Genomic DNA, 20,076 nt, shown 5'->3' with positions numbered 1-20,076 from the left:
TTGTCTGTCTGTCTCCGTGTCTGTGTGTCTGTCTGTCTCCATGTCTGTGCGTCTCTGTGTCTGTGTGTCTGTGTGTGTCTCTCTGTCTGTGTGTCTGTCTGTCTCCGTGTCTTTGTGTCTGTGTGTCTGTCTGTCTCCGTGTCTTTGTGTCTGTCTGTCTCCGTGTCTGTGTATCTGTGTGTGTGTGTCTCTCTGTCTGTGTGTCTGTCTGTCTCTGTGTCTGTGTGTCTCCATGTCTGTGTGTCTGTGCGTCTCTGAGTCGAGTCTGTGTTTCTCCGCGTCTGTGTGTCCCCGTGTCTGTGTGTCTGTCTGTCTGTCTGTCTCTGTGTCTGTCTGTCTCTGTGTCTCCGTGTCTCTGTGTCTGTCTGTCTCCGTGTCTGTGTGTCTGTCTCTGTCTGTCTCCGTATCTGTGTGTCTGTCTGTCTCCGTGTCTGTTTGTCTCTGTGTCTGTGTGTCTGTCTGTCTCTGTGTCTGTGTGTCTCTGTGTCTGTCTGTCTCTGTGTCTGTGTGTCTGTCTGTCTGTCTGTCTGTCTCCGTGTCTGTGTGTCTGTCTGTCTCTGTGTCTGTGTGTCTCTGTGTCTGTCTGTCTCTGTGTCTGTCTGTCTGTCTCTGTGTCTCCACGTCTCCATGTCTGTGTGTCTCAGTGTCTGTGTGTCTGTGTGTCTTTGTGTCTGTCTGTGTCTGTGTTTGTTCGTCTCTATGTCTCAGTTTGTCTCTGTGTCTGTGTGTCTCCGTGTTTATGTGTCTGTGTGTCTCTGTGTCTCTGTGTTTCTATGTCTGTGTGTCTCTGTGTCTGTCTGTCTGTCTGTTCGTCTCTGTGTCTCAGTGTGTCTGTGTCTGTTTGTCTGTCTGTCTCCATGTCTCTGTGTCTGTGCGTCTCTGTGTCTGTGTGTCTGTCTGTCTCCGTGTCTGTTTGTCTCTGCGTCTCTGTGGCTGTGTGTGTGTCTGTGTGTCTCCATGTCTGTGCGTCTGTGCGTCTCTGTGGCTGCGTGTCTGTCTGTCTCCGTGTCTGTGTGTCTGTGTGTCTGTGTGTGTGTCTCTCTGTCTGTGTGTCTCTGCGTCTCTGTGTCTGCGTGTCTGTGTGTATCTGTGTATGTCTCTGTGTCTGTGTGTCTGTGTCTGTCTCCGTGTCTGTGTATCTGTGTGTGTGTGTCTCTCTGTCTGTGTGTCTGTCTGTCTCTGTGTTTGTGTGTCTCCATGTCTCTGTGTCTGTTTGTCTCTGTGTCTCTGTGTCTCTTTGTCTCCATGTCTGTGTGTCTGTGCGTCTCTGAGTCTGTGTTTCTCCGCGTCTGTGTGTCCCAGTGTCTGTGTGTCTGTCTGTCTCTGTGTCTGTGTGTCTGTCTGTCTCTGTGTCTCAGTGTCTGTGTTTCTCCGTGTCTCTGTGTCTGTCTGTCTCCGTGTCTGTGTTCCTCTGTGTCTCTGTGTCTCCGTGTCTCTGTGTCTGTGTGTCTGTCTGTCTCTGTGTCTGTGTGTCTGTGTGTCTTTGTGTCTGTCTGTGTCTTTGTGTGTGTCTGTGTGTCTCTGTGTCTGTGTGTCTCTGTGTCTGTGTGTCTCTGTGTCTGCGTGTCTCTGTGTCTGTGTGTCTCCGTGTTTATGTGTCTGTGTGTCTGTGTGTCTCTGTGTCTGTGTGTCTCTGTGTCTGTGTGTCTCTGTGTCTGTGTGTCTCCGTGTTTATGTGTCTGTGTGTCTGTGTGTCTCTGTGTCTGTGTGTCTCTGTGTCTGTGTGTCTCTGTGTCTATGTGTCTCCGTGTTTATGTGTCTGTGTGTCTGTGTGTGTCTGTTCATCTCTGTGTCTCAGTGTGTCTGTGTCTGTTTCTGTCTGTCTCCTCCATAGTTAGTAGATCCCTGATAGATTTCTTTCTTTCCACTCAGACTGATAAACAAACTGCAAACTGGTTCAGTAAAGAAAATCAACCTTTCACAGCTGAACTGGCACAAGGTAAGAGCTGTGAACTGGAAGCTGCCTCACTGCACTGATCAGACCAGTCCCAGCATGTCGGGCTCTCTCATTCAAGCTTTCAATGCTTTTCCCTAACTGCTTCGTTTGTGCTGTGTTGTTGCTTCCTCCTGGTTTTGTTGGACTCCCTGTCCCAGCCCCCATCACTTTTTTGTCCTTCTTTTTTCCGTTGCTCTGCAGCTGGAAAACCTTGGGAATTTCATCAAAGCCATCCTGGCCTATGGCCTGAAGCCCAATGACATCTTTGAGGCCAATGACCTGTTTGAAAATGGGAACATGACTCAAGTCCAGACCACACTGCTTGCACTGGCCAGCATGGTGAGTGAACCCAGAGTACAGAGGGTCATTGTCTACTGAGGAACACGTTTTCTACTGCTGTAGAAAATGAATGGAATGTCCTTTGATCAGCATGTCTTCTCTGTCAGGCAAAGACGAAAGGTATGGACACAAAGATTGATATCGGGGTGAAATATGCAGACAAACAAGCTCGACATTTCGACGATGAGAAGATCAAGGCCGGTCAGTGTGTCATTGGACTGCAGGTACCTATGACTGGTGATTAAGTGGTTCTAAAAGCCACACAAACATGATCTTTAGGCTGATGTCACTGAGAGCTGATGTTTTGTTTGTAGCTTTAAATATACCCACTTTAGTTCCAGAGAAATAAACAGATTCACAATTTTCCCCAGAGAGTCCTTTTTCTCCTGCAGTAAAACAATCATTGGGCTCTTTAAAGCAGGACGAACAGCGAGTCAATGCCATAAAGAAACTGTTCCTTCAAAACTGATGGACTGAGTGAAAGTTTAGTTTACAATGCCAATGGTTCTTTTTAGAGTTACTTTAAAACAGTTGGACTGATGTGCGATTGGATTTGGTGAGATCTTATTGCTGGTCTTTTGCCCCCAGATGGGGACAAACAAGTGTGCGAGTCAAGCTGGAATGACTGCTTATGGAACCAGAAGACATCTATATGATCCAAGGACTCAGACTGACAAACCCTACGACCAGACCACCATCAGCCTGCAGATGGGAACCAACAAAGGAGCCAGCCAGGTTAAAGGCTACATCTGTTATAATGCTGCGCTAATTAGATCTATTTATTTTCAAGACATCCTTAAAGGAAGCATCCTCACACGTCTTTGAGTGTCTAGATAAGCGCTATATAAATTTGAAGTATTATTATTATTATTATTATTATTAAAGGAGACCAAAACTATTTTACACTTAATATGACAACAAATATTTTCTCTCACTATAAAAGATGTAGCTTGGGGACATAATTTTGAAATGATAAAGCCACGCACTTTATCCTGGAACATGGACTGCAGTGATTATACGGGGTCATTTAATCCTGCCTGAATCTTTAGATATGGCAGTACTGCCAGGTCTTTGTCTCGTATGAACCTGATGAAGTAGCTATATTTGAAGGATTGTATCTGTTCATGCAGATAGTTTGGCTTTATGGAGGCCAGAGGCCCAGGAATGGGCTCTTTGCATGTACTGTATGTGATTGGCCACTGCAGCAAAAGTTCTATTTATTTGTATAGCCCAATATTACAAATTTGCCTGAGAGGGCTTTCCAATCCCTACAGCATACTACATCCTCTGTCCCAGGACCCTCACATCAGAACAGGGGAAAATCCCCCCAAAACATTTAATGGGGTAAAAAAAAGAAACTTTAGGGGAGAGCAACAGAGGAGATTGGACAGGAGTGCACATATGTTCAGAATTTAAAAAATAATCAAGAAATTATACATTTCATGATAGTAGACTACTAGTAGTCCCAGTAATAATAACGATCAATAATATCAGCAGCAGTGGATATATTAGAATAAAGCAGTAATAGTAGCAGTAAGAGTAATATAAATTAGGCACAAAAACTGCACCTGGACTCAAGGTGGAACTGATTAGAATTTGGTGGTCAAAGGTCATTGTGACTTTTAGCCAGAACTCTAGAACCTAGTATTGAAATGCTAATTACAAAAATGTCACACAAATGTCTAAAAGATACAAATGAAGTGATGGCATTTTTGACAGATGTGGATGGAAACTAAGGCGGTAAATTCTAAATTCCATTCACCTGTTTAGTATTGGGTTGAAGGCAGAATCCTCAGAATATCTCAAAACCCGGATCGGTAAAACCCCAAATGGATTGATAGACCAGGAGGAAATTAAGAAATGTTTTTATTACGATTCACAAAAAACATTTTGTGTTGCATTGATGATTTAAGATGTTAAACTGATCCTTTAAATTGTAACATTTAGTCCTTCATGTCACGAGGCGGGAACTGTGGAGGAGGACTCGGACGCAGAGTGGAGGTTTAACTAACAGTATATTTATTCCTTAACAAAAAATCAGGGAAAAAAAACCTGGAAAGACTAGCTCCTCCGAAGAGGGATGAACGGGAACAAAATAATTATCTAACACGAGGTTCCTGGACTTGACTATTACTAGGCGTGTGCAGGACGAAGGATCAGACACACTGGACCAGGACAAGGGGGGACACAGACTATAAGTACACATGAGGGAAGTGGGGACACAGACTATAAGGACACATGAGGGAAGGGGGGACACAGACTATAAGGACACATGAGGGAAGGGGGGACACAGACTATAAGGACACATGAGGGAAGTGGGGAAACAGGTGGACACAATCAGGAATCAGGGAAGACAATCAGACTGGTGACACAAGAGGAAGGGCACGGAACCTGAAACGAAAGGAGAGTTAATTTCCAAAATAAAACAGGAAGTCACAAAACAAACATGGAGACAGGACAAAAACCCAACTTGACATACAGGTGTGACATTACCTACCCCCCCCCCCCCCCCCCCCTAAGGCCGAATACCAGACGGCCTTGGAATGTCTGGGTGATCTCTATATAAAAGTCCCGAATGAGATCCGGGTCGACTATGAGTTTTGGAGAAACTCATTGTCGTTCCTCTGGGCTGTATCCCTCCCAGTCCACGAGGAACTGCCTGCCCCGGCCCCGCTTACGAACTGCCAACAGCTTCTTCACCGTGTAGACAGGCCCCCCATCGACCATTCGAGGGGGCGGGGGTGGCTTGGGGTTCGGCATCATGGCGCACTCCTTGACTGGCTTGATCTTGCTAACGTGAAATGTAGGGTGTACTCTGAGGGACCGGGGCAGGCGAAGACGCACAGCTGCTGGGTTGATGATCCTCGAGATGGGGAACGGGCTGACAAAACGTGGAGCAAGCTTTCGTTTCTTGCGGTCTGCTGCTCTCTTTACCCTGTCCCCCTGTCGGATTAGGGTCTGGCGTGCTGCTGCCCAGATGCGGCGGCAGCGACGGACTAAGGCATGGGCACAGACACCTCTGGTTCGTACTCGGAAAAAACAGGGGGTTGGTAACCAAACACACAATGGAAGGGAGACATACCAGTGGCGGAGTTGGGAAGGGAATTATGGGCGTACTCGACCCATGTCAGGTGTTGGCTCCATGACGCAGGATTCTGTGCCACCAGGCATTGGAGGCCGGTTTCCAGCTGGTGATTGAGGCGCTCCTCCTGGCCGTTAGCCTCAGGATGGTAACCAGATGTGAGGCTAACGGTGGCTCCGATGAGCTTACAGAACTCCTTCCAGAACCGTGAGACAAATTGGGGCCCCCGATCCGACACAATGACTTGGGGGAATCCGTGGATCCTAAACACATTGTTCATCATAATATCCGCCATATCTTTAGCTGACGGCAACTTGGGTAAGGCTAAAAAATGAGCCATCTTAGAGAATCTGTCCACCACGGTCAAAACCGTGGTGTTACCCTTGGAGATCGGGAACCCCGTGACAAAGTCCATAGAGATTTCTGCCCACGGCCGGGATGGAATGGGCAGCGGCTGCAGCAAGCCTGCACGGGTTCTGGAGAAGTTCTTGTTCCTGGCGCAGATGGAACAGGCCTCAACGTACTCCCGGACCTCCGGCTCCATGGACATCCACCAGAACCTCTGCGTGATGACGAACATGGTCCGACGTACGCCTGGATGGCAGGCGAGCAAAGATGAGTGAGCCCAGTGGATCACCCGTGTGCGCAGATTAACAGGGACAAACAGACGATTATCTCACCGTTGGCCTGCTTCACCTCGGTTTCTATAGGCCAGGTAACCGCTCCAACCACACAGTTAAGTGGAAGGATGGGCTCAGGTTCCATGGCCACAGGCTCGGGGCTGAAAAGACGGGACAGGGCATCAGGCTTGGTATTCCTTGACCCCGGTCTGTAGGATAGGGAAAAATTAAAACGGTTAAAAAACAATGACCAGCGGGCTTGGCGGGAATTTAAACGTTTGGCTTTCTTGATATACTGCAAGTTCTTGTGGTCTGTCCAAACCAGAAATGGGTGCTGTGCCCCCTCCAGCCAGTGCCGCCACTCCTCCAGCGCCACCTTCACTGCCAGCAGCTCACGATCTCCCACGCCGTAGTTCTGTTCCGCCGCCGTGATAAGAAAGCACAGGGGTGAAGCTTGTTGTCCAACTCTGCTCGCTGGGAGAGAATGGCCCCGATCCCGTTATTAGAGGCGTCCACCTCTACCACGAACTGGCGAGCGGGATCGGGGAGCGTGAGGATGGGTGTGGTGGTGAACCGCCGCTTAAGCTCTCAGAAGGCTGCGTCCGCATCCGCGGACCAGTGAAACGATACCTGCGGAGAAGTGAGAGCATGGAGCGGAGCTGCTGTCGCGCTGAAACCTCTGATAAACCGCCTGTAAAAGTTGGCAAAACCGAGGAACTGCTGCACCCTCTTGCGGCTATCAGGTGTTGGCCATTCGGCTACAGCGCCTACTTTAGCCGGGTCCATCTGAACCCTTCCAGGGGCTACGATAAAGCCCAGGAAGGAGACAGTATTGGCATGAAATTCACTCTTTTCTGCTTTAACTTATAACCCGTTGTCTAGGAGACGTTGCAGGACGAGTTCAACATGATTCCTATGAGTGTCTAGGTCGGGGGAATAAATCAGAATGTCATCAATATAAACATACACAAAATGGTCTAAAAATTCTCTCAACACGTCGTTTATCATTGATTGAAAAACTGCTGGGGCATTGGTGAGACCAAAAGGCATGACCAGATATTCATAATGTCCGGTTGGCGTGTTGAATCCTGTTTTCCACTCATCCCCCTTCCTAATGCGGACCAGATGATAAGTGTTGCGTAATTCAAGTTTGGTGAAAATCTGTGCCTGTTGAAGCTGGTCGAATACTGTAGTCATGAGGGGAAGGGGATATCTGTTCTTAACTGTGATCTCGTTAAGCGGGCTATAGTCAATGCAGGGGCGAAGAGTTCCATCCTTTTTCCCCACAAAGAAGAAACCAACCCCTGCTGGGGATGAGGAAGGTTGGATCAACCCTGTTCTCAGAGAAGACTCAATATAGTTCTTCATGGCCTGCCTCTCCGGCCCAGAAACCGAATAAAGACGGCCCTTTGGGATGGTCGAGCCGGGCAGGAGATCAATGGGGCAGTCATATGCGCGATGAGGAGGTAGGGCTGTGGCCTTGCTTTTACTAAAAACCTCCGCGAGATGATGGTAGCAACTGGGCACCGTTTTCAGATCGGAGATCTCCGAGTCTGGAACAGAGTGAGTAAAAGCACTGCTTAGAATAGGGTTCCTATCTTGGAGCTGTGTTTCCCGACATCGGTTACTACAACTCTCCCCCCACGCCAAAATGTCCCCGGTGTGCCAATCTACGTGTGGGTTGTGGCAAACTAGCCACGGATACCCGAGGATGAGATGGTGCAGAGGTGAGTGGATAAGGTACAGCCCTATGTGCTCCCTATGATCGGCGATGCGAAGATCTACTGGTTCAGTAACATGCGTTATAGTGAACAATGCGCTCCCGTTGAGCGCGCTCGCCTTAACAGGCTTACTCAGTGGGTTAACCTGAAGCCCCAGTCTCTGCGCTAAACCCCAGTCAATCAGGCTCTCATCTGCCCCTGAGTCAATCAGCACTCCCAGCTCAAGATCTTTATTGTGGTGTTTAATCCTCACTGTGGTTAATCGTCGTGGGGTGAGAGTAACTGCTGTGACATGACTCACCGACAGGTTGGCCTTGAGGTGGCCATGCTCACCACAGTAAAAGCACCTGCCCTCCTAATAGCGCCGCTGCCGCTCTGCCTGAGAGAGCCAGGTCCTTCCCATCTGCATGGGCTCCTCCTCTCCTCCGGCGGGAGGTCGTGAAAGTTGCTCAGGCGAGATCCGACGTGGTCTGGCTTGCCAGAGAGCCGCTGAGGAATCTGATGCAGTGACTGTCGACCTGGACCCGCGCTGCTGCTTCCGTTCCCGCAGCCGGTTGTCTGTGCGGATAGCGAGGGCGATGAGAGAATCGAGGTCCGGAGGGAGGTCCAATGGGACCAAGAGATCCTGATCGGATCTGAAAGTCCCTTCAGAAAAACATTGTATAGGGCTGTGTCGTTCCACCCGCTCTCCGTCGCCAGGGTGCGAAAGCAAATGGCGTAATCACAAACAGGCTCTCCTCCCTGCTTCAACCGACTGAGCTCCCTAGCCCCTTCTTGGTCTGTCGCTACAGGGTCAAAGACGAGTCTGAGAGCGTCGGCAAACCTCTGAGGCGAAGCACAAACTGCCGAATTCCTGGCCCACTCAGCGGTGGCCCACGCCCTGGCCCTTCCCTTGAGATGCGACATCATGAAGGCGACCTTGGATCTCTCTGTGCGAAAGTGAAGAGGAGAGTGCTCAAAGTGCATTTCGCATTCAACAATGAATGACCTACTTTGTCCGATGGTCCCAGAGTATCGTTCCGGGGGTGCCAGCCGGGTGCATGCGTCAGCATGTATGGCTACGGGGGAGGGCTCAGAAGGCGTGGAAGGTTGCTCGAGAGCAGCGGCTGGGTTCGTGGAGAGGAGGGTGAAGATCTGTTCCACCTGGGTGCTGAGAAGTCCCACCTGCGTGGTCATGGTGGCTTTAAATCCCTCCTGGCTTTGAGCTAGTCCCCTGACTCCTCGATCGAGGCTAGCCACCAGATCCTCATGCTGCGCCAGCCTTGAGGTTTGAGCGCACAGCGCCGCAGTTAGCTGGTCCTTCTCTGCCGAGTCCATTCTGGCCAGTATGTACTGTCACGAGGCGGGAACTGTGAAGGAGGACTCGGACGCAGAGTGGAGGTTTAACTAACAGTATATTTATTTCTTAACAAAAAATCACAGGGGAAAAAACCTGGAAAGACTAGCTCCTCCGAAGAGGGATGAACAGGAACAAAGTAATTATCTAACACTAGGTTCCTGGACTTGACTATGACAAGGCGTGTGCAGGACGAAGGATCAGACACACTGGACCAGGACAAGGGGGGACACAGACTATAAGGACACATGAGGGAAGGGGGGACACAGACTATAAGGACACATGAGGGAAGGGGGGACACAGACTATAAGGACACATGAGGGAAGGGGGGACACAGACTATAAGGACACATGAGGGAAGGGGGGACACAGACTATAAGGACACATGAGGGAAGGGGGGACACAGACTATAAGGACACATGAGGGAAGGGGGGACACAGACTATAAGGACACATGAGGGAAGTGGGGAAACAGGTGGACACAATCAGGAATCAGGGAAGACAATCAGACTGGTGACACAAGAGGAAGGGCACGGAACCTGAAACGAAAGGAGAGTTAATTTCCAAAATAAAACAGGAAGTCACAAAACAAACATGGAGACAGGACAAAAACCCAACTTGACATACAGGTGTGACACTTCAGCTGTATAATAATCTATTTAACAGTCTTTTCATATGCAAATTATTGACTACATTCTAACATGTATAATGTGTTTACAAACAAATCTCTGATTTAACGTAACCCAAACTTGAAATGTATTTATCTACAAGAATGTGTAAAAAACAGAGCATTCAGTACAAGGGAAGTATATGTATACTACCTTCACCGTGTGCTAACGTTTCTGCTGCAGGCGGGCATGTCAGCCCCTGGAACCCGCAGAGACATCTATGACCAGAAGGTGGCGCAGCAGCCGCTGGACAACTCCACCATCTCCCTCCAGATGGGCACCAACAAGGTTGCGTCTCAGAGGGGCATGAGTGTGTATGGTCTGGGTCGACAGGTCTATGACCCCAAGTACTGCGCCCCCCCGACAGAGCCGGTCATCCACGCCAACGGCAGCCAGGGCACCGGCACCAACGGCTCGGAGATCAGCGACAGTGACTATCAGGCTGAGTTCGGGGAGGACGAGTACCACGGACCTTACCCTGACGACTACAGCTCCCATTACAATGATCAGGGCATTGACTATTAGTAGAGAGCTCCAGCTCCAAATCAGTATTAAGTAGTGTATTTCATCAACTTCGCAATAGCAAGTATTTTGCTCTCCTCACTAGTCTGTTCTTCCCTTGAAGCATACAATAAAATGTTGCCCTGAGTACTTTCCTTCTTCACCTACACTCTGATCTGACCAGAAGCTGTAGTGGCATATAATAATGAGATAAAGTGCTGGAAATGTTTTGAGCTTCAGAGTTTTCTTTTTAATATCCACTTTTTAAAAGAGTCTTAATAATGGAACACTGACGTAGTGATAACTTTTTGGAGCGACGGTGCAGCATCAGGTGAAGCTGCTGCAGTGTTCGGACACTTGGCTGATGATCCATGTGAAATCCATTCAACAATAGGCTGCTCTGCTCAGTGTTTACACTTTGTGATACTGGTGTTTTTACTACATTTAATCACTACATAGTGTTTCTTCTTTTCTATTAATGATGAGCATGGGGGCAGCTCAGACAGTGCAAGTGACCAAACCCAAGTTGACTATATATGTAGACAGATTCCCATTACATGAACTATATTTTCATATTATTCCCCTTGTATTCCTAAACTGTATTTATTGCAATGTTTCTCATTGTTAAACAGTCCACTGTTATATGGTAAAGAAAATGCTATGTTATAAATAAAGCCGTAAATTCTTAAATTCTGGAAGCCTTTCTGCACACTACTGTTACTATTTCCAAACAATGGTTTGTATAGTATTCCTGCTGTTAAGTAAGTTTGGTCCAGCATGAAATAATGACAGTTTGAAGAGCCAAGAAGATTTCTTTGTGATGGTGTTGTAAGCAGTAGCCCCTTCATCCTTCTGGTTAAATTCAGTCATCTCTCATTGTGGTGAGTGGATCAACGAAGACAGAGTGAGCAGCCAATGGGCTTCATGAGAATGTAATGGCATTCATTCAAAAGCCCCCCACCACCAACCCGTCCGCTACTCAGGAATAATAACTGCTTTGTGTGGAATCTAGGGTGAAAACCCAAATCTTACAGAGAGAGAATCTCAAAAAGCATGGTAACTGTGGCAACCACAGAGGGCCCTTAAAGGGAAGGCATAACAACACAACCAGGCTTGCAGGCCTGGCTTACTGCTCCACACATGCTGCCGGCGATTGGCTGCCAGAGTTTCTATGCCAAAAAATGTGTAATAAATGATCCTGTTTATTTTTCAGCTTCCTAAGAGGCCACTACGGCATGGCTCTGCTGCTATGTCAGTTAATAACTTCATAGCCTCTCAGTTACAGGTCCTACTACAGAATATCTACCAAGTTATTACTACGGAGTATGTACCCAGTTAGAGTTATTACTATGGAGTATGTACCAAGTTATTACTACGGAGTATGTACCCAGTTAGAGTTATTACTACGGAGTATGTACCAAGTTATTACTACGGAGTATGTACCCAGTTAGAGTTATTACTACGGAGTATGTACCAAGTTATTACTACGGAGTATGTACCCAGTTAGAGTTATTACTACGGAGTATGTACCAAGTTATTACTACGGAGTATGTACCAAGTTATTACTACGGAGTATGTACCCAGTTAGAGTTATTACTACGGAGTATGTACCAAGTTATTACTACGGAGTATGTACCAAGTTATTACTACGGAGTATGTACCCAGTTAGAGTTATTACTACGGAGTATGTACCAAGTTATTACTACGGAGTATGTACCAAGTTATTACTACGGAGTATGTACCCAGTTAGAGTTATTACTACGGAGTATGTACCAAGTTATTACTACGGAGTATGTACCAAGTTATTACTACGGAGTATGTACCCCGTTACTACTACGGAGTATATAGTTAGTTACTACTACGGAGTATACAGTTAGTTATTACTACGGAGTATGTACCCCGTTACTACTACGGAGTATATACATAGTTACTACTACGGAGTATATAGTTAGTTACTACTACGGAGTATATAGTTAGTTACTTCTACGGAGTATATAGTTAGTTACTACTACGGAGTATATAGTTAGTTACTACTACGGAGTATATAGTTAGTTACTTCTACGGAGTATATAGTTAGTTACTTCTACGGAGTATGTACATAGTTAGTTACTACTACGAAGTATATAGTTAGTTACTTCTACGGAGTATGTACATAGTTAGTTACTACTACGGAGTATATACATAGTTAGTTACTACTACGGAGTATATAGTTAGTTACTACTACGGAGTATATAGTTAGTTACTACTACGGAGTATATAGTTAGTTACTTCTACGGAGTATATAGTTAGTTACTTCTACGGAGTATGTACATAGTTAGTTACTACTACGGAGTATATACATAGTTAGTTACTACTACGGAGTATGTACCCAGTTACTACTACGGAGTATATAGTTAGTTACTACTACGGAGTATATAGTTAGTTACTACTACGGAGTTTATATATAGTTAGTTACTTCTACGGAGTATATAGTTAGTTACTTCTACGGAGTATATAGTTAGTTACTTCTACGGAGTATATAGTTAGTTACTTCTACGGAGTATGTACATAGTTAGTTACTACTACGGAGTATATACATAGTTAGTTACTACTACGGAGTATATAGTTAGTTACTTCTACGGAGTATGTACATAGTTAGTTACTACTACGGAGTATATACATAGTTAGTTACTACTACGGAGTATGTACCCAGTTACTACTACGGAGTATATAGTTAGTTACTACTACGGAGTATATAGTTAGTTACTTCTACGGAGTATATAGTTAGTTACTTCTACGGAGTATGTACATAGTTAGTTACTACTACGGAGTATATACATAGTTAGTTACTACTACGGAGTATGTACCCAGTTACTACTACGGAGTATGTACCCAGTTACTACTACGGAGTATATTGTTAGTTAGTTACTACTACGGAGTATATAGTTAGTTACTACTACGGAGTATGTACATAGTTAGTTACTACTACAGAATATATAGTTAGTTACTACTACGGAGTATGTACATAGTTAGTTACTACTACAGAATATATAGTTAGTTACTTCTACGGAGTATGTACATAGTTAGTTACTACTACAGAATATATAGTTAGTTACTACTACGGAGTATATACATCGTTAGTTACTACTACGGAGTTTGTACCCAGTTATAAATATTAGTTTTTACCCAGTTTTTACATTACATGTCATTTACCTGACACTTTTATCCCAAGTGACTTACAATCATTCATACACGGTACACTGTAAAATGTAATAAGTTGACTTTACTTGAAAAAAGTCAGGAAACCGATTGCCTAAGTAAAGTAGCTCAATAATTTTAAGTTCTTAAAACTGAGTTTAGGCAACTCATGTAATTGCAGTAAACATTAGTATAGTTAACTCACAATTATTAATTAGGTTAACTATAAAATGTAAATTCAGACAACTTAAAGATATGAGTGAAGTTAACTTAAAATCTTTAATTGTGTTGACAATAAATAGTCAATTCAGATAACTTAAAGATCCAAGTTATATTAAGTAAGCAGTACTAATAAGTAAGAGTTATCTTTACTAGTCCAAGCCTACACATTACTAAGAAATAATCAGGAAACCGATTGCCTTAAAATTCTCAAGTAAGCTGAACTACAACTACTATAAACTGTTGAAACAAAGATAGAGAACAGTTTTAATGGAAGACAACGTTTATTTATAAGAAAAACAAATATATCTTTTAGTTTTTGTCCTCACACATTTTCTTAAGCTCAAACAACGTGCTTAAAATGCTTGACGTGTTGCCAGATTAAGTTTTGTAACACAGACTATGATAAACACAGTTTTGGCATTTGCAAAATTCCACAACAGAAAACCAGGCATGTCACATAGCATGCACATCGTGAAGACAGTCCCTTACTGCATCAGTAGATGTTTGAGTGCCTCAGAGGGCTTTACAATCTGTACACATATGACATCCCTGACCTTTGACCTCACATCGGATCAGGAAAAACTTCCAAGAAATAGAAAAAAACATTTCACAGGGAAAAAAGGGACGAAACCTTCAGGAAAGCAAAAGAGGAGGATCCTTCTCCCCGGATGGACAGATGCATAGATGTCATGTGACCAGGTGAACAGCGGTAGAGTTACAACACATTCAATGAATATGACAGAATGTATGAACGGACCTCCACAATCCATATTGTAATAAGTCTGAAGAGCCACATGGCATGTGGAAGACGGTCATGGTCACCCATCACTACTGTTCCGTCCTAAACGATGGCAGTAGCTGTACTCCAGGTGCAGCGAGTGAGGAGAGGCCACAGTGTCTTCAGCATTCACTGTCAGGATCCCCATGGAGGTGTGGGACACATGTCCAGAAGGTCACCAGAGTCCTAACAACAATATCAGCATAAAAAACACAATTACATATCAAATGTCACTTTGCATTTCTATGGTAGAACACACAATGGTTATATTTGTGCCTCACAGCAAAACAGGGCTCCACAAAATCAACCAATCAAAGCATTGAAGAGACACAGACACTAAGACAAAGCTACATTCTGATATTATTAGATAATCAAGTAAAAGAAGATGCTCCTCCAGAGTGAGAACTTTGATTCATTCATCCATTGATTCACTGAATGGTTGCAAAAGCCAATAAAGAATATGGATTCTCACAAGGACTGGGATATTTACATACAAGGATGATATTTGAATGGAACAACAATAATAGCACCAATGTAAATACAACATAATGTAGAAGAGCCTGAGAACAACAGGTTGATGCAGTGGCATCAAACACTAAGTGAAATAGAAATGACAGCTCGTTAGCCCTGATCAGGACCCTTTGGTGTGTTCCCGTAAGGTCAAGTCGCAGCTTCACGCCATCCAAAACTCAAATACAGGAGGCTGATCAGGTTTGTGACCTACTGTTTTCAGCTGTCACACCTGCATCATATTGGCAATCTACTCCTGAACCTCCTGTTGCAGTAGAGCGAGCATGTTGCCCAAAAGCATAGGCAACAAACAAATGGTGATGATGTTAAGGGAAAATCCTGTTGTTGTTGTTGTTTTGTAACAGGAGATATTAGTAGAACCCCTCTACTATCATGCAGACATGTGAAGGTGTACAGATACCAGTTTGACTGTGATATGAGTTTTTTATTTTATTCTTGAAGGCATTTGGGTTTTGAATGGGGCGACTTGAGAGCTGCAACTGGACCCGACTGGAAAGACATGAGATACCACCAAAAAGGGCCCCAATCAGGGATAAGTGATCAGTGAATCAAGAGAGATAGATTGGGCAGTTAAATAATGTTGAGTAAAGTCTACTTCCAAAGCCTGTCTTGAAGAAGTGTGCGTTCTCATCTCCAAGGATGACAGGAAGGCCACGGAGGACTGCTGTTCGCTTCCCAGTCACATCTGTACTCAAACCAATATCTCAAACACACACACACACACACACTTCCTAAGTGTTAAAGGACAATCAATTGACAGCTCTGCATGCAATGGTACTACTTTAGTAACCACATAAAGAAACATTACTTTGCTTGAGAAACTTACCCCTGGTGTGACTTGTGCAGATATTCATTAAGTTTGTGGCTGACACTTCCCTCCTTGGACTTGGACATCTCCAGGAAGAGAGGAGGAGTGCATTTGTCGAGTTCTTTGCTTGACAAACGACAGAACTCAGCCAGAATCTAAAGGAAAGAGTATGATAATTTAAGATTTAGTCACATTACCTACACAATAACAAACGTAGAGTACCGCTTGCTGTTGGGACACGGTGCCACTCGCTGAGGCCGAGAGGTCCGCCGTCATACGGTTGTTGTTGAATTACTCCTCGTTCAACTTAACATTACATTTCATCTTCAATGACAGTAACGTTGTGCGACTCCCGTAATGCGGTGCGTTCAGGGCACACGAGTGACACATCTAATGGCTAACATCCTGTCTGCCATTTAAAAAATCCTTAATGTGACGTTAAATGTTAAGTACGTTACTTTTAAATTGGTAAACGGATAAACTGGTTTGGAATTTTGACTCGTTTTCCGACGAGGTCCCTTCCACCGTTAACCCATGTACACGACAATAAAAAAAAGACATGCTTATCGAATTCAAGAGTGGCCCTGAAAGATTGACAATTATCATTGCACCTGTTAATGAGCACACTAAGTTTGCTGAAACAAGTTGTGTTTATATTTACACTAAAGCTCTTCTGGGGTTACACACGGTGGACTTGACGTTAGCTAGCTTAAACGCTAACTAACGTTAGCTTTCGAAATAGAAGACGCAAAGTTAACATCCAACCAATAATTCACATATGAAGAATATGGCGAAGAGATGACGAAGTTTGCTAAATAGATGAACGGTAGCGTTTTATTATCAACCTGAAACTTACCTTAAAATAAGTTGACACAATGGCGCTTTCTTCCCGCTTCGTTCCGCCTCACAAAGAACGTCTTCAGTGGTCGACTGCGCATGCGTATTCGAGTCGAGCGCTGCCGAGTGCGGCCGAGTGCGGCCGAGTTTCTCCGAGCTTTGCGGGTCCTCCTCACTCGTTTTTTTTAAGTAAAGGTTACTTAAGATGATAAGTTTAATAACTTTACTCACCAGAAAGTGTTCTTTACCAAGTTTCTTTAAGTATGGTCCACAAAGTAAGCAGACATGAGTTAAGCTAAGTTAGGTAAGGTCAGCAATTACATTTTACAGTGTAGAACAGCTACAGGGAACAATTCAGGGTTAAGTGTCTTGCTCAAAGACACATGGCGTGGGGCGGGTATTGAACTGCCAACCCCCTGAGACGGACCTACCAGTTTCTACTACGGAGTATGTACCCAGTTACAAATATTACGGAGTATTAGATTAGATTAGATTTTAAATTTCTTGACGCAGCAGCAAAACATTTTTTACACAAAGCAGAGCATATTACATTTAAGAATTTAAATAATAAAGGAAATGAAAATGTAAAAAAAATATAAAGTGACAGCGGTGCAAGGTTTATTGATGATCAGTTTGAGGAGGATTTGGCCTGAGGTGATTCAAGTCTTATTGCAGTGGGCAAGAATGTTCTCCTGTCTGAGGAATGTCCTCCTGTATCAGGAATGTTCTCCTGTCGGCCTTCTTCACCAGTTTAGTGAGTCTGCTGGTGTCTCCGGCTCCAATGCTCCTCCCCCAGTAAACTACGGAGAAGTACAGAGCACTGGCCACAACCGACTGGTAGAACATCTCCAACATCTCAGAGCACTGGCCACAACCGACTGGTAGAACATCTCCAACATCTCAGAGCACTGGTCCAACAGACTGGTAGAACATCTCCAACATCTCAGAGCACTGGTCAAACAGACTGGTAGAACATCTCCAACATCTTGCTGCACACATCGAAGGATCCAAGAAAAAGAGTCGACACATCCCCTTCTTGTACACAGCGTTGATGTTGGCCTTCCAGTTCAGTCTGTTGTCGATGGAGACATCCAAGAACTTGTACTCCTCCACCATGTCCACATCCTCCTCAACCATGTTCACATCCTCTCCCAGAACTCTCAGCAGATGTGGGGCTGTCGTCTTCCTCCTGAAGTCCACCACCATCTCTCTGGTCTTGGCCACGTTCAGAAGCAGGTGATTTCTAGAAACCCACTTCACAAAGTCATCCACTACTGCCCTGTACTCCACTTCCTGTCCATCCTTTATACACCCGACCACTGCAGAGTCATCAGAGAACTTCTGCAGATGGCATGACCCCGAGTTGTACTGGAAGTTAGTGGTGTACAGGGTGAACAGGAAGGGAGACAGAACAGTTCCCTGTGGGGCTACAACATCACTGACCACCGTATCAGACAGCACACGGCCCATTCTGACAAACTGTAGTCTGCCTGTGAGGTAGGTAGTGATCCAGGAGACGGTGGACGATTTGACCCCCACCACCCGCAGCTTCTCACTCAGCAGCGCTGGTTGGATGGTGTTGAATGCACTGGAGAAGTTAAAGAAAGTAATTATCACAGAGCCACCGGTTCCATCAAGGTGGACTGAGCTCGTTGCAGGAGGTAGATGATGGCGTCGTCCACTCCCACACGAGGCTGGTAAGCAGAAGGTCCAGTGATGATTTAACCTGCGGTCAAAGGTGGGCCAAGACCAGCCTCTCCAGCACCTTCATCACATGGGATGTGAAGGCAACTGGTCGTAAGTCCTTGAGGTCAGATAGAGTTGACTTCTTTGGAACAGGGATCAGGCACGACGTCTTCCACAGCACCGGGACTTACTCCTGTCTCAGGCTCAGGTTGTAGAGGTACTGCAGGTCTTCAGGACCCTGGGGCTGATGCCATCAGGTCCTGCAGCTTTGCCTTGGTGGAGTCTCTCCAGCTGTCTTCGTATGTCCTGTGTTTCTACTACAGCATATGTACCCAGTTACAGTTACTATACTACGGAGTATGTACCCTGTTACTACTACGGAGTACATATTTACCTACTACTATGGAGTTTGTGCCCAGTTACAGTTACTAAAACGGAGTATGTAACCACTTACGACTACAGAGAATATATTTACTTACTACTATGGAGAATATACAACGTTACTACTACGGAGTATGTACCCAGTTAAAGTTTCTACTATACTATATTCAAGTGAATATATACAGTGGATACCTTATTCAGTGAATATATACAGTAAATACACAGTAATTATATACAGCGAATATTGAGGTGAATATATACAGTGAATACTATATACATTGATTATTTAGGTGAATGTATACAGGAAATATTCAGGTGAATATATGCAGTGAGTATTCAAAACATCCCGAGGCATTCCCAGGCCAGCTGGGAGATATAATCCCTCCAGCGTGTTGTAAGTCTTTCCCGGGCTCTCCTACCAGTTGGACATGCCCGGAAAACCTCCAGTGGGAGGCGTCTAGGAGGCATCGGATTTAGATGCCCGAACCACCTCAGCTGACTTCTTTCGACATGAAGGAGTAGCGCCTCAACTCCAAGTTCCCTCCTATCTCTAAGGCTGAGCCCTACGGAGGAAACTCATTTTGGCCGCTTGTATCCGAGATCTCGATCTTTTGGTCACGACCCAGAGTTTGTGACCATAGGTGAGGGTTGGAACGTAGACTGCCTGGTAAATTGAGAACTTCGCCTTCCGGCTCTTCACCGAAAGTCCTTCTCCATGGCCTCCCCAAACTCCTCCCATGCCCAAGTTTTAGCATCGTCTACCACTGCAAATGCCAGGCTCAAAAGGCCTCCTTCAGCTTGACGGCTTCCCTAATCCTAACCCTAACCCCATGGGCGAAGGCCTGGCCACCAGATGCTCGCCGGTGTGCTACCTCCTGGGTCTGGCTCCGGGAGGTTGCCCCAGTTTCGCTATCCAGGCGAGGTAGCTACATTCCATGGGCCGCTATTCATCAGTTTCTTTTTTTTAATCGCTCTTAGTCTGGGTTCTCCCCCGAAACCCGTTTACCTTGGAAAACGGGGTTGATGCCCCGGACAACATAACTCCCAGGATCACTGAGCCACTCAAACTCCTCCAAGGTGGAGATTCACGTAGGAGGCAAACAGAAAGTATTCTTCATATTTGTGCGAGATTTGAATATTCTCACCGAAACGGTATTTACAGTAGTAGGGAGAACATTGAAAGAAAGAAAAGAAATGTACACTTTAATTCATCCCCGTGGGTAAATTATTGTCTGCATTGGACCCATGCTTAGAGTACATATGTTTATATTATTTGTTCTGTATGTAGAACACTTCACAAATGCAATTGTGTTGTTCAGATGTATACAGTATTTTGTAGAAGAACAAAAACAAGTATATTTATGTTTTATGAGTTTAATGGTCTCCTGGTCTCCTCACACGAGTGTTTTACATTCATAGTATTGTTTTAGTTCTTGGAAATCCATATTCCCATGA

At 45.2% G+C, this 20,076-nt stretch overlaps 1 protein-coding gene across 2 annotated transcripts in view; it reads left to right on the top strand.

The window, feature by feature from the left end:
• The window catches only part of cnn3a (calponin 3, acidic a), an 18,233-nt gene extending 7,345 nt beyond the window's left edge, over positions 1-10,888 (top strand). The window contains exons 3-7 of one of the 2 annotated variants that reach the window (XM_034560638.1): positions 1,873-1,939; positions 2,138-2,275; positions 2,383-2,499; positions 2,864-3,010; positions 9,884-10,888. In XM_034560638.1, the coding sequence (XP_034416529.1) occupies positions 1,873-1,939; positions 2,138-2,275; positions 2,383-2,499; positions 2,864-3,010; positions 9,884-10,225 (811 nt within the window). In that variant the 3' untranslated portion in view covers positions 10,226-10,888. The remainder of the gene's footprint in view (positions 1-1,872; positions 1,940-2,137; positions 2,276-2,382; positions 2,500-2,863; positions 3,011-9,883) is intronic. The other variant, XM_034560639.1, reaches the window with a different exon arrangement.
• The last annotated feature ends 9,188 nt before the right edge of the window (positions 10,889-20,076 follow it).

Source organism: Cyclopterus lumpus, chromosome 20 (genome assembly GCF_009769545.1).
Source record: "Cyclopterus lumpus isolate fCycLum1 chromosome 20, fCycLum1.pri, whole genome shotgun sequence".
NCBI classification, from domain to species: domain Eukaryota; kingdom Metazoa; phylum Chordata; class Actinopteri; order Perciformes; family Cyclopteridae; genus Cyclopterus; species Cyclopterus lumpus.
This window is presented reverse-complemented; position numbering and strand designations above follow the sequence as displayed.